Here is a 14,324-nt window from a genome sequence, read left to right on the forward strand (position 1 = left end):
AGGAGGGTGGTGATGAATAATACCTACTCATTTATGACTGGTGTCTGGAAGGACGCCAACTCACCACCACCAACTACTACTTTGGACTTTGATGAGTGACTGCTTAGCGCGCGAGGGCTGCATGAGTGATGATTCATTACCCGGAGGCTGGCTCACTGACGATTGCTTCATTTCGCCGGGTAGTCTGTTGATGGCTTCACTACCTACATTGGACATGAAAGTGATTCTTTCGTATATGCGTTATCAGCCTGGGTATTGCAATGCCTGGTATTAAGGAGCGATGATTTGTGTGAAAATGCACGCCACCAATGAAATATGTACAAATGAAATCCTTTCCCCCCCTTCATCCCCTTCCTTCCCTCAGTGGACTTCCTTCCTCTCAACGCTTCGGCGGCGGCGCAAACGTCGTCGTGTTGAGCTGCCTGGACGCCACCGGCGCCTTGACGTCGGTCTTGCTGGACTTGGGACGGAGCAGGTCCGCCACGGCGCCGCGGGCCTGCGCGCGCGTCTCGTCCCACGACTGCTGCCTCTTGAGCGCCGCCGAGAACGCCGACGACGACGACGACGAGGCCGGGACGGGCGGGGGCGAGACGGGCGAGAACGAGGAGCCCTGCCCGGCGGCGAGGAACGGCGTGGCCGAGGTGGCGCTCGACGGCGTCGCGTAGCTGTCCGGCGAGCAGTACGGGCTCGCCGTCACGGCGGGCTCCGGGTGGGCGGCGACGCCGTTCGTGTCGATGATGCTGTTCTGCTGCTGCTGCTGCTGCTGCTGCTGCTGCTGCTGCTGCTGCTGCTGCTGCTGCTGTCTCTTCTGCTTGTGGGAGAAGTTGCGCACGGCTCCGCCGCCGGTGGTGGGAGGGTGAGAGCGCAGCGCGTCGGCGGCGCTGCCGTGAGCCTGCTGCTCCTCCCGGGCCAGCGCGGCCGCGGCCAGCGCGGCCTTTTCCTCCGCGGCCGTGTTGCGCAGCTCCACGAGGTGGCCCGGGTCCTGCCACGTCACCGCCTCCGGGTCGAAGTTACCGCCGTCGTTGCCGTGCTTGGCGCTGCTGGTGGCGAGGCGGCCGGGGCCGGGGGTGAAGAGGTTGTGCACGCTGTTGCGAATGTTCCTCATGCCGGAGGAGGGCCCGGTGATGGCGAAGCCGACGCCGCCGCCGCCGCCGCCGCGCATGTGCAGGGCGACGTCGTGCTCGAGGGCGGACTTGTTGTAGGTGTTGTTGCGACGGCGGCGGCGGAGGTGCAGGAAGACGCAAGCGCCGAGGAGGCCGATGCCGAGGAGCACGCTGACGATGACGACGGCGATGAGGGCGCCGGTCGACAGGCCAGAGCGGGAGGACTTGGTGGGCTTGTTGGGGTCAACGATGCCGATGGTGCGGTTGGCGAAGAGGGTGTCGTTGAGGGAGACGTAGCCGTGTGCGCCGGGACGCTGCTCGCAGCCGGCCTCGAGCGCGACAAAGACTGCGTGAGCAGGGATTAGTCACCAACGTACAGCAATTGAGAAGAGGACTGGTTGGTTGGTTGGTTGGAGAGGGACTCACAGTTGGCCAAGTAGCCGTGCTTGGTGTCGGGCTTCATGCAGTCGAGACACTTGCCAAAGGTCTCGCCGAGGGCTGAGCCTCCGCGGTAGCGACAGTAGGCGTAGGGGTCATTGCCGGTGTAGTTTGCCAGGTTGCTGCTGACGGTGGTCTTGAGGGGGCCGCACGCCTCACTCGTCATACACGGGTAGGGGCCGATGCCGGTGCCGTCGTAGCCAAAGACGCAGTGGGCATAGGCATACTGGAGGTTGTCTTTTTCTCAGACAGTCAGTGAGTTGTCGGCGACTAAGACATGCGGGAAGGAAGGAAGCAAACGTACACATGAACCAGGCCTGGTCGTTTTGGGAGCCTGAGGTGTAGGTACTGTTCTGGAGGCAGCCGATGCAGCCCTTGAACTTTTGGCCCGTCTCGCTGGCATAGTCCTTGTTGGCGCAGACAATCTCGTCTGGGCGATTGAGGTGCGCGCTGGGGTCCGACGCGTTGAGGCAGAGGGAGGCGCATGGCGAATCAGGCGCTGTCAGCAATGCAGTGGTGAGCGTTGACAGCAGAGATAGGGCCAAGAGACCGAGCACAGAGCGTCGCGTTGCGAAGACCATGTTGACGTTTTACACGGAGCCAACGTGATGTGATACTGCAGCCTGGTCGTGTGTGTATATATATATATGTATAAGAAAGTGTGCCAGCCACTTCCGTGAGTTTGGTGAGAGAAGTAAGGGGAGGGAGGGAGGAGGCAGAAGAGAGAGAGAGAGAGAGAGAGAGAGAGAGAGAGAGCAGTAGACAGAAACAGCACGGCTGCTCTCGAACAAGGAGGACTCTCACGGTGAAAAGGCACAGCGAAACACAGAGGAAGCAGAGGAGATCACGGAACAGGGCGTGGTGCAATGTGATGGTGATATATATCTTGCTCATCCTCCGGGCAAGCCCCCCTCCTCAACTTACACACACACAGAGAGAGAACGTACAGCACATACGGATACAAGGCACGCACATATTGCCACAGAGAGAGAGATAGAGGGAGAGACACACACCACCACCACCACCACCCCAGCTTGACCTTGTGCGAGTTGGGGTTGTTGTGCTGACACCTTCATCTTCCCGCCTTCCGGAGCCCTCTGCAGGCAAGGGCCCCCAGCTACTTTTTCCTGCAGGCGCGCCCACATTCATCGTCTCGCGTCACATCGGGCTGCCTCGGATCCCATGGCATCTCCGGGCAACTTGCGGGATACTACTTGTTTCCTTGTTTGTGGGGATAGCTGTGAACACTGTCCAGAAGGAATGGACAGGGGAGGAGATTGAGCGAGACACAGAGAGAGAGCAGAGAGCGGTCTAGCTCCCAACAGGAGGACCAGACCGGCCGCCACCGACCACTTTCCCACCCCCTCTTGCCGATGAACTTGCAGATGCGGAATGGGGTCCGCGGGAGGAGAAAGAAGGTCAGGCTCTGCAAGCCATGAATGAGCAAACGTGCACTGTCTGGCCTCTAGCCACTCAACCACGCTCACTGGGTGGGGAGGGAGACTGGAGGAGAGGAGGAGAGGAAGGGGGGGGGGGGGAGGGTGGCCCCGGGTGCTTGGTAAAGTGGCGAGGCCGGTAAAATGTGATGGGCTGGTGATGGGCTGGTGATGGGCTGGCTGGCTGGTTGGTGATGGGTAGTGGTGGTGGTGCAAGGGTGCAGTATGCAGCATGCAGCATGCAGCATGCAGAATGCAGCAAGTGAGGGGGCAAAGAGAGAGAGAGAGAGAGAGAGAGAGAACAGAAGGAAAAGCAAGCAAGGCAACGCAAGGCAGACTAGGCGCTTACAGCCCAGTCCCAACCAACCAGACAATCCCAAACAAATGCCTGCCATCACCTTTTATGGGCTTGTGAATTAATCCGTATTGATTGATGAATTAGCACACAATTAATTCCAAATGTGATATTATGTCAAGTTTTTTATTCTCCCCCAAAGGTACACCTGTACGACAGCAGCCGGTTACCCGACAGCACACGTATGTACACACATACAGTACATACAGTACATACAGTACATACATGCATACATGAACCCCGGCCTGGCACGACCAGTCAGTGGTGGTGCTTTCTTTTGACAACGTCTAACCGCCGAGGCTGCAGATGTTCTGTAATATATTAGAAACATCAGCTCTGGATAAGAGCACCATCGAAATACCAAATCGCCAAGCAAAAAAAAACATCCCGCGGCTTACTTCGGCACGCCCTTGGCGCTGCTGCCTCTCCAGCCTTCCGATCGGGACCAATCTCTCCCACTAAGAAATCGCCCCCAGCGGCAGCCAAGGGCCGACCGAATGATTTGCATCCGATAACCGCCCACCAAATGGTCAGCCTATTCCCAACAGTGGTTAGTGGTTAGTGGTTAGTGGTTAGAAGCCCTTTATTTCCTTCCATTTGGGTGCCTCACTTCACGAGTCGTGAACCGTGCCGTAGATGAATACAAATGATGGAAATTCCTGCCTAAAATAATTGACCAAAAACGCCGAATGTTTTTTCTTCTGCCGCAAGCCCGAGAGACGTTATCTTTACAGCACAATTCCCCTCTCTCCTCTCTCTCTCCGGGCAAAAGCAACCTTCACACAACAACATTCTGTCCCCAAACAAAAGCAAAACAACAGTAGGTCCACATGCTTGCCCATCACTCCTCGGGAATAGACACGGTGCGAGACTTCTTCTAGTCGCTGTCCTCATCCGAGTCCTCCTTGGCCTTCTTGGCCGCCTTGGCCGCCTTCTTCTCCGCCTTTCTGCGCTTGCGCTCCGCCTTCTCCTCGGCCGTCTCGCCCTCGTGCTTCTTGCGCTTCTTCTTGTCCCCGGTCTCCTCCGCCGCCGGCGTCTCCACAACCTCCATCTTGTCCGCCTTTTGCGGAGTGGCAGCAGCGGCAGGCGCAGCAGCGGCGGCAGCGGCGGCCGCGGCATCGGCGCCGCTAAAGTCCTTGTACTCAGACGTCCACTTGGCCGGCGTGGCGTCGTTGGGGCGGCCAAACTTGTCGAGCTTGCCGTCGGCCTTGAGCTTCTTCTTCTCCTGCGCGACAGGGCCGAGACCCCAGCGGCGCGGGTACAGGTCGCGCTCCATGATGCAGCGCTTGACCTTGGCGACCACGCCGTGATCGCACGTCGACATCTCGACCGTCGACATTTGAGCGTACGCGAGCGCAATCGCCTCGCCCTTGGTCGTCATCAGCACCACCTCCTCGTGGTGCTCGATGCCCGACTCGTACCGCAGCAGGCCGGGCAGCATCAGCTTGGCGCCGTAGCAGACGGCGTTGACCGCGCTATCCTTGACAACCAGGCGCTTGTACGAGGTCAGAAGCGTCTCCAGCGGCGAGATGACCTTGCGGAGGTACGACTCGTCGCGCGTGTTGTCGTGCGTCCACTGCGCGTCGAGCACGTCGTGCAGCGTAACGAGCTGCTTGCTCTCATCCATGGCGCCGGAGCGCACACGGCGCAGCTCTTGCATGTGGCCGCCAACACCGAGCAGCAGGCCCAGGTGCACGCACAGCGTACGGATGTAGGTACCGGCCTCGCAGCTGACCCAGAAGACGCCCAGGTGGCGGTCGTTGTCGAACTCGATGAGCTTGCTTTCGTGAATGGTTCGGATACGGAGCTGGCGCTTGACGGCCGAGATCAGGGGCGGGCGCTGGAAGAGCGCACCAGTGAGCGTCTCCAGAGCGCGGGCGAACTGGGCCTCGCCGCCGGGGAGCTTGTCGTGCAGGCGGATGACGGCAACGTACTCCTTCCCGGCGCCCTGCTGCGACTTGACGAGGCGGGTGGCGCGGTCAACGCAGACAATCAGGCAGCCAGTAACCTTGGGATCAAGGGTACCGCTGTGACCAGTCTTTTCGCATCTGTGGTAGCAAAATCATTAGCAACTGCTTCTTCTGTGAATATCATAGGTCGCTACGAACCGGAGAATACGCTTCACCCAGGCGACGACCTCGTGGGAGGAAGGGTTGGACGGCTTGTCCAGGTTAATAACGCCGGAGCTGATGTAGGACTTGAGGTCGCGCTTCAGAGGCGAGCAGCCATTGGGGATCGGGGTGAAGTGACCAGTGCGAACAAGGACTGCCAATTCGTCAGTATATGTCTTATCCGCCCAAAATCGCGTCGTCTACTCACGCTTTTCGTAGTTCTTGAGCAGCAGAGGCCAGTTGCTGGTGTCGAGCGCGGGCGTGACCGCCTGCGGCTTGATGGAGTAATCCTCCTCGGCCTTGCCGGTGGCCACAACGTCCTTTGCCATCTTGCTTGTGTGTATCGGCAGGAATCTATTCGTCAAGTGTCGCTAAAAGGCAAAACGTGCAATGCAGGGTGACGGCGGATGACTTTTTTGGCCTGCCTCTGCGTTTTGGTGATTTTTTAGATGGATAGCCAGCGTCCAAATTTTTTTTTCTCTACCTTTGTGGGGACATTGGTTGCCGTAGGTGTGGCTAGTATTCTGGCACTAGTCTAGTAATGGAAAGTGAGAAACTACAGCCACAGTCACTAGCCACAGCGCATTTTCGAATAACTGAGGAGAAGGATAAGTGAAGAAATGCAGAATATATACAAACAAACCTTCTTGTAGAGGGAGTCTTACAAGACGGCTATTTATTAGTGCCTAGTCAAAATATATACAAGGCGTAAATTTCATGAGAAATTATCTCGTGAGCCTCAGGCTGCAAACGAAGACACACAAAATCTCTGGCCATGACAGAGCGTGGGCCTTGACCATGCTGAAAAAGATGTACCATTTAGTGAAAAGAGTGTCGCCAATATCCAACACTCGAGATAACACACCGCAGAGCTCATATCGCATTTCCATTTTTGAAGTCTTCTTCATTCAAGGACCGTTTGGTAGGGCTGATCGAGTTTCGCCCTTGCCCGGGATGGCCCAGAACGGGGGCATCGGCTGCGAGATGACGAGTCGTTGACGCGCCGCCAGCACTGCCCACGACAGTATGCATCTCGTAAGATTCAGGAGCACCCTTCCCCTTGCCTTCCTCTCCAACGTCGTCGTTGTCATCACCACCATGGGCCACGCCGATTTGATGGTCTCGCGCGAGCGCAGCGCTGGGCCAGGGCATCGAGGTCATGTCAGTGGCGCTGGTCGGGCTGTTGAATTGAGACGAGTAGGGTGAGACGTAGCGCGGGAACGGCCTCTCACTCGGCTCGGTCATGGGCGAGTCACCCCAGCCAGTCATTAAAGGTCGCTGGCTGACAGGCGTCTCGAACATGCCACCGCCCGGGCTCTGGGGTGCTGGCCACCCCTTGTTCGGCGTATAAATTGCTTCAAGTTTGCGAAGGTAGGCCCTGCGTCTCCTCTTCCCATTCCATACAATTAAGATGCCCGAAACGATTAAAAGGAGCACAAGGCCACCCACGGCAATGCCAACCTTGGCATTGAGGTTAAGGGGGCCGCTGTCAAACCAGGCGGGATTAGCCGTCGCAATCGGTGTTGGTGAAGTGATTCTGAGGATATTCGTGGAAAAAGGGTCACCGTCAACACCAACGGAGACCCCGAGCACTGGCTGCTGAAGGCATCCAGCCTGGAGCATTACTACGACTGGTAGGTATTAGTAACGCAGAGATGGTGACACAAGAGAACGGATGACATACAATTAGCCAGAATGTTGTGACCTGCCGCCAGGCAGTCTCTACAGCCACGGAAGTCTTCATCGTCGCCTGAGGGCCAGAGGTTACAGTATTCGTAACCATGATCTTTAGCGGCCACCTTGTCAAAGATGGTGCCATTCATGAAGTTTGCACAAGCCTTGCTATAGATTGGTCAGCCAAGTGTACAAGAGCAGGAGGAGTTGATGTTACCTGGTAACGCAAGGGTTGCTGCTGAGCATATGATCTGCCCCAGGGATACCAAAGAGACAGGATGAAAGAGTATATCGCATATTGTCTACGAAAATGCCGAGTCAGTTGAGTGCAGAAGCGTGAACGCGACAGGGAGAACGTACAAAGCGCTGCAGTGACATCAGTCTCGTTTCCAGGTCCGACATAATGGCTATTGATCTCGCACTGGACACATCCCTTGAAGATTTGGCTGTCACCCGCGCCGAAGCTGTCGTCGCCGCATGCTATATCAGTCTGGGACGTAGAATCGATGACGTTGCCGCACTTTGTCAGACAGGGCGAGTCTGGGTTGACCAGGACAGCTCGCGCTGCCGGCAGCGCGGTAGTGAGGACGGCAAGTCTGGCGAGGAGGGTGCGCATGGCGGGCGTCAGAAAGGGATTTGTTGTGTGGCCGGGTGCGTGCCACCAAGACGGAGGAATGTAGTCGAAGGCTGCGTGTGCTGTGCGACTATCTTGTCGCAATGACAGATGTCGATGGCCAGCTGCAGCTGCGAGACGGGCGCGTCGGAGAATATTGCGGCTGGCGTCGATGTTCGCGTCGTCAACTCCGACCACGCTGAATGCTATGAGTCTAGTACGACGGGAGCAGCAAGGCAGCGATTCACATCCGCGCCTGTATCCGCAGGACTGATGGATTCTTCACCTAGAAGTGGTTGTCGGTATTAAATGCTGGGTCCGCTATAGAGCGTACATTGTGTGTGCACAGATTGTGATGAATGCATAAAGATGCCGCAGTCAAGATGCAGGAGCAGGAGGCGGAGGAGAGGGTGTCCATCCATGACCGTTGCAGTATTGATCGCTCACGGCCCCCAAAGGAGGACGGCCTCCCTCGCTACGAGACCAGCAGCGGCAGGTAGCAGAGGAGGCTAGAGGCCCGACCCTTGCCATCGGGAGGGTGTGATGGATGATGGATGGATGGATGGATGGCTGGAAAACGTGGTGGAAGGCTGGTGATGGTGATGAAGGCGCGGAAATGCACGTCAAACCCACTGCAAGCCTCCAACCTTGACCACTAAAAAATCGCACAACAGTGCTGAAGTCGCCCTGAAATGCCCTGTAATGCCCTGTAATGCCCTGTAATGCCCTGTAATGCCCTGTAATGCTTCCTGCACAGCTGTCAGCCACATCACATTCACCGCTCCGCATCCCAGCATACAGCCTCTCATTGGCCAGGCCTTCATATCGCCCGGCGCTTACACAGACGACTTCATTGGACCGTTGTTCAAAACTACCCTGCATGTCTCGGTTCTATCGTCACATCGCACCTCATCTTTGCATGGGGTCGTTTCTACACAATAAACCCGGAGAAGTCATCACATTATATCCTTGTTTCTCCTCACTTGAGCAAAAGTTCCTGCTTGGAGAAACGTGCGCGACGAGCCGCTCCCGGGGAACTTACCTCGGCGAACACGAGCCCCGATTCATGGTAACCGCCATACGAATTCAACGTAGTCCCACGGTTCCACAAGCAGGTATCGCAAGGTCATGTTCACATAAATCTACGGGCCGGAACGATCTCCGCGGGTAAAAAAGATATGTTGCTGTGCTCCTCAGAAACGACTGGCTGAGTACTAACAGGCGATGAGGAAGCCAGTAACCGGGAATATAGAATTGTCAATAGAACTGACACATTTTTCCCCTTGAGTTTAGAACGCAGCCGGTTATTTATTTCTAGATACTGCTGTTTATTAGAGAGCCAAGTTTAATCTCCGCTTGCCGCCCTGTACTCAAGCGATGCCTCCTAGCTTCGTCACGGCCTGCTGAGTTTCTGACGGCATCAGGGCCGTAACACAACAAATATGATTTTCTGAGCCTCGTAAAGTTATCTCCTGTTTCATATTTTCATATCTATCTGAAACTATCTTGGCGGAGTTTTGCTCTCGTCGCTTTATTTCAACGTAGAGACCGAATCATCGCGCGTCAACCATTGGCTGGTATCGACGATTATATATGACTTGGCCAGCGTCCTCTACCAACCAAGTAATTGTCTTGCAAGACTTCCTTGACAAATGCAATTGTAGATTTAAATGCCATATTTGTTCCAATTTCAGTAGAAAAATCCGTATTCAACTACTCCTCTTCGTCAAAAACAAGCGCCAGTCACTCACGGTTCTACACGCCGTGGCCGCCTTTGTGTTCCCTACACGTAACATGCCTAAAACTCCTCCATCAGCCCCATCACCCGCGATTCTTCAACCGAGTGTCCCCTTGTATTACCTTCTTGAAACCTTTCCCGAATGTTGACGAAGATGACCTCATGTCTTTTGAAACTCTGTCCGATGATGCGGCACTCTGGCTGCTCCCCTCGTTCAGGTATATAAACCCTCGGCCCGCCGTCGTCCATCAATAGACTCTTGAGTATCTCTCAAATTTTAATGCCCAGTTTCCAGTTTCATTCTGCTTCTTTTTCGTTACAAAGCCTCTTGTCATGCTGTTGCCCATGTCATTGCAGCGACTCCTAATCGACTGCACGCATGTCACTGACAGCATCTGACTCCTGAGCACAAGTGAAAGCATAACATCGCATACTATTTGTTGAAACATGGACAATATTTGCAACCTATGCTTCTCCATCAACATGAGTTTACTGTCTGCCTTCCGCTTCTCGGCTGAGTGTCTGCCTCCTCCAACACCCACAGCAGCAATGCCACCAACTTGAATGACAAGGCGGCATACTGCTTTGCCAAAATTTCTGACGGGGTAGCCATCGCCATTATATCTGTTAGCTGCGGTCTAAGAGAACTTGAGGAGAGTCGTCTGGCGAGTCTCAGACGAACTCTTGCCAGTGCAACACCCGAGAAGCCTCCTGCATGCCCAACCTCAAACTTATCCCGGGAGTGACTTGGCTCCTGGTTGATGCCGCTTTGATCCTCCTTCTGTGTTTCCCCTCTGGTCAGACCCCGGCTTACCTGTTCGGAATTGTCCGTCCGCCATCACCAATGCCCAAGGTCAGGCGCAGCAGCATCCCAGCGAGGGCTTCGCTACCGGCTTCGCTACCAACATCAACCACCCTGCTGGAGTATTTTTTGCCTTGCGTCTCACAATTTCGCCTCAGGCCCACTCTATGCTTTTCGTCGCACTCCCGAGCCGGTACAGCGAGTTCTTGAGTGATCTTGGTGTGCCTGGTCTCTGTGGCCGGAGCGAATTTTGCATACTCGTCGTCACTGCCGGCTCGAACCCAGTGTCTCCTCCCCGCCCCCCCCCCCCCCCCTGGCGGACTTTCGGGTGAGGGTCGAGGCTGGGGAGTTTTCTGACGAGTATTGTTGCCCCGGACGCGCCCAAGGAAGAAACGGTTCGGTCGTCCAGTCTCGGCCTCTCTCAGCCACACATACCGGCTGAACCAGGCTCTTCATGCTTCTTCCCTTACCGTATTGCATGAGGAAGAGCGGAAACCAAGATTTTGGCCTCGCCTCGTCTACAGAAGTCCAAACCAAGTGCAGCAACTCCTCATCGACTGGTGCAGCGCCACTGTCGACACAGCGACACGGGGCCTACTCTTCTCCCTCGGCGCCGAGAACTCGAATTCGTGGCGCAAGAGAATCTAGACAGTCGATTCCCTCCTGTTATTCATTGCCAGACTTGTATTCTCAGGTTCACACGATTCAACGTCTTTCGGCAGCCCATGAGATTTCACAATCCTAAGGCGTCATAGGCTTGAAAAGGCGTCAATTTGCCACTGAAAAATTTATGTACTGCTTCACATTACTCTCGACAATCTTATTTACAAAGCAGCGCCTCGTCTGAAATCCCCGGCAACAATACCCATCCATTGACAACCGTCCCTCGACTCCCGCTCTGGCTCACCGCAGGTTCTTCGAAACATACCCGAAGCGAGGCTCTGATCTAGCAGTATTGGCCACCTGCGCAGCTCCCAAGTTCTGAAAGGGGTCACGCCGAGTAGTTGGCTCGCTCGCACTTCGAGGGGGGTCCCTCGGTCGCTGAGTGACGGCCGACTGCGACCTCTTTGCCCCGAGTCGGCATCGCGAGTCATCCTCAACGTCGCTGCGCCTCATCCTGCGATGCAACACTGCGTTTCGCGTCGAATCCCTCGATGAACTCCGGGAATTCTCCTCATATTCCTCCGATCGCCTATGTCTCCGTCTACGGCCTCTCGACGCCTCGCTCCCCGCCTGCGAGTCTGTCGTCATGATGCTTGGGCTCGCAAGGATGGGGATGATACCGCAGTCTTCCAGTGCCTTCCAGGTAGGGAGTATCAGCGGCTCCAGGATCGTGACGTTGCGCGCCTTGGGAGATGCCGGCCTCTTGATCGCTGGCAGCATATCTCCCTTCCTCCGACCGACCGGACCCAGCGCTACGGCAGAGCTCAGAGACTGGGATCGACCTGCCCGGGGTGCCTTGGGTCGCGCTGGCGGGTTCGGCCGGGCCTGTTCCAGTTCCTTGCGGCAAGATGACCAGGGTCCGCTCCAGCGCTGGGGAGACATTGAGATTGCGGTCTTGGGATCTTCAATCGGCGTTGCTACGGCGGCCGCAGCCGAGTGGTGTTCGAACGGGCGCGCGGTAAATCCCCGGCTCCGCTGGTGCCAGTGTAGACACCCGTGGCTTCCGCCCGGATGCGGCGTGCTGTCCTCCGGGGAACGGACCTTGGGGGCGGAGACGTTGGACCGAGGCTTAGAGACGGCAGCGGCTGCTTGCGCCGTGTATTCTTTGACTGGAATTTCTTGCGGAGGCTTGGATTTCATCTTTGGAATGTCCAATTTCGGACGCGCCTGGCCCTTTACCGTCACCCTCACCGGCTGAGTTCGATTCCGGGAGGCGGAATACACTGCCCCTGCTGCTGCCGCAGCATCGTGTTCAGATGGGATGCTCCGGTCCTCATGGGAAATTTCAGATCCTCTGTATGAAGTATCCGGTGTCAGCGGCCCAGACTGAGGCGAGTCCGCGGTAGCCACGGACTCATTGTCCTGCTCCGAGCCAGAGTCGGCTTCAACGAGCCTCCAACGGGGTAGATCCGACGTATCGACCAGTAGGAGGCCCTCTTTATGGCTTTCCATATATTCGTGGACAAAGACCTCACCACCTCTGATACATAGGACAGTGCTTGTGCCCGCATAGACGTCATCGCCCTCGCGGCCGACTCGGTTGCAAAGGACGATCCAGATGTCCCTCTGGAGTCTTGCCTCGACAACTGGCCACAGACGAGCGATCCACCAACTGAGAGTCTCTTGTTCCGTATTTTCAGGGAGCTTCGACTTCTTGGAGGGCCCACATGTCTCAGGAAGCTCATCTGGCTCTTTTCCGATCGTCCAAGCCATCGGGAAGATGGCCATGTCGACGCCGTGATGCACGATGTGGTCTGCAAATGCTCGGCACTCCCGATCGTTCAAGTACTCGTTGTCGCTATGGAGCATATTAGCAATGGTTTGCCTCGCTGGTGAACACTATTGCACATACCCGAAATCAGTGTCTGTTCCACGACCAAGCCGTAAGCCAGGAGGTTAGCATTTCTTCTTGTCCGAGTTCCGGGGGTTTGTGTTAACCTACACTGTGCAATTGAGACCCTACCAAGCTCCAGGTCAATGTCTGTAAACACCGGAGACTCTCGATCGAGTGTTCTTTCCGGGCAGTTTACAACGTCCTTCTCGCCCTGCATCGCCACGATGGCCGAGCTGAAGAATTCATCGCGGGTGTACGGTGCCGAAAACTTGTCGACCTCTTGGGGGTAGCCAACGACGACGTCGCATTTGTACTTTTCGGCTGCCACAGTTGCCCACGTTTGCGTCTTGTCGCCGCGGACAGGCTCGAGGTGATCCTTTGGGGCAAGCTTGGTGGTGCCTACAGGTAAGTTCAAAGGTTAGCAAAGGTGAGTTTCTGTATGGCACCCCTGAGGGTCTGGCCACAGTGAATGCTGCCTCGTAAGAAAGAAAGAAAGAGATGGGATCATACCGGAAAACGCCATTTTCGGAAGTACGAGAAAGTCGAGTTCCGATTCAGCCGTGAGGCCGATCCCGTCCAGAATGTTGTTGGCCTTGGCCATGTTGGCGTCGACGTTGCCGTGGCACGGGGCAAACTGAAGACAGCCGACGCGCATTTTTCTCAAGGTGAGTGGATTTCAGTTATATAAGAACGGATTGAAAGGGAATGGAAGGGAATGGTAGGATCTTTAATAGATTGATGTCAATGTTGTGAAGCTCTGTGCATCTGATCCCAAGGGCTTGGACAAGTAGACTTAATGTCTGCGGCTGACTGCTGTTCTGACAAAGAGATCGCCGACCATGGTTGCGAAGATGCCAGGGACTTTATATCAAGCATTCAGCACACACAGCCGGTGCTTTTCTTTTCCATGGTATTTTTGGACAAGAGGATATGAAAAAAGGTGTGCCAGCCCGTGGGCTGTCTTCCATCCTCAGCGGCTCCTTCATGGCCAAGGTGTGAGTAGAAGCTCACCAGAATCAGTGGTAACACATCAAGTATTGCTGACCAGTCGTCACTATCAAGCGGTGCCCTGCGAAACGCCAAAGAAAATGATGTATCAGCCGGCGAGCCCTCCCCTCACCTGCTGGAGATGACAGTCACGATGCTACAAAACTAGACGGTGCCGTGGTACAAGTATCACGCCAACTTCCATTTTTGGACTGTCTCTGTGTGATCTTCATTTGCCGTTTATCCAAACGGGCTAATTTGATTACCATGGGCTATTTCTAGCTGCTGACTTCGAGAACCCCTACTCCTGCTGCCCTTGCTCCCTGTAAGAGGGGGGTCCAGGCTCTCAACTGCTTGATACAGAGCGAGATGAGCGGCCGACTTGCGGCCTATGTTCTCTTTTCCTGACATGCCTAAAACTAATTGAATGCTTAAGTGGTACCCTTAGCCGGTCACGGTGAATCACGCTCATAATCGCCTCATCACATGGAACTCAGCCAGCCCGCTGTGATGTGCATAACCTCTCAGCGTGATGTTGATATCAACCTACCATATCCCAGCCGTGTAACA

General features: G+C 55.6%; 4 protein-coding genes across 4 annotated transcripts; all 4 read right to left on the bottom strand.

Moving 5' to 3' along the window:
* Positions 1-379: 379 nt before the first annotated feature.
* Positions 380-2,122, bottom strand: ISF_01561 (hypothetical protein; the record flags this gene model as incomplete). Its single annotated transcript, XM_018845168.1, has 3 exons — positions 380-1,449; positions 1,530-1,778; positions 1,846-2,122. The coding sequence occupies 3 exons, from the start codon at positions 2,120-2,122 to the stop codon at positions 380-382; spliced, it is 1,596 nt and encodes a 531-aa protein (XP_018707934.1).
* Positions 2,123-4,209: 2,087 nt separating this feature from the next.
* On the bottom strand, positions 4,210-5,772 carry ISF_01562 (centromere/microtubule binding protein CBF5; the record flags this gene model as incomplete). The annotated part of the gene is made up of 3 exons (XM_018845169.1): positions 4,210-5,380; positions 5,441-5,597; positions 5,652-5,772. The coding sequence occupies 3 exons, from the start codon at positions 5,770-5,772 to the stop codon at positions 4,210-4,212; spliced, it is 1,449 nt and encodes a 482-aa protein (XP_018707935.1).
* Positions 5,773-6,316: 544 nt separating this feature from the next.
* ISF_01563 (hypothetical protein) lies at positions 6,317-7,733 on the bottom strand (the record flags this gene model as incomplete). Its single annotated transcript, XM_018845170.1, has 4 exons — positions 6,317-7,074; positions 7,128-7,285; positions 7,335-7,419; positions 7,478-7,733. 4 exons carry the CDS (start codon positions 7,731-7,733, stop codon positions 6,317-6,319), a joined length of 1,257 nt encoding a protein of 418 aa, XP_018707936.1.
* A 3,440-nt stretch (positions 7,734-11,173) lies between these two features.
* On the bottom strand, positions 11,174-13,422 carry ISF_01564 (asparagine amidohydrolase; the record flags this gene model as incomplete). The annotated part of the gene is made up of 4 exons (XM_018845171.1): positions 11,174-12,731; positions 12,786-12,798; positions 12,876-13,166; positions 13,278-13,422. 4 exons carry the CDS (start codon positions 13,420-13,422, stop codon positions 11,174-11,176), a joined length of 2,007 nt encoding a protein of 668 aa, XP_018707937.1.
* Positions 13,423-14,324: the final 902 nt, after the last annotated feature.

This window comes from Cordyceps fumosorosea (genome assembly GCF_001636725.1).
Source record: "Cordyceps fumosorosea ARSEF 2679 chromosome Unknown scaffold_2, whole genome shotgun sequence".
In the NCBI taxonomy this organism is placed as follows: Eukaryota; Fungi; Ascomycota; class Sordariomycetes; order Hypocreales; family Cordycipitaceae; genus Cordyceps; species Cordyceps fumosorosea.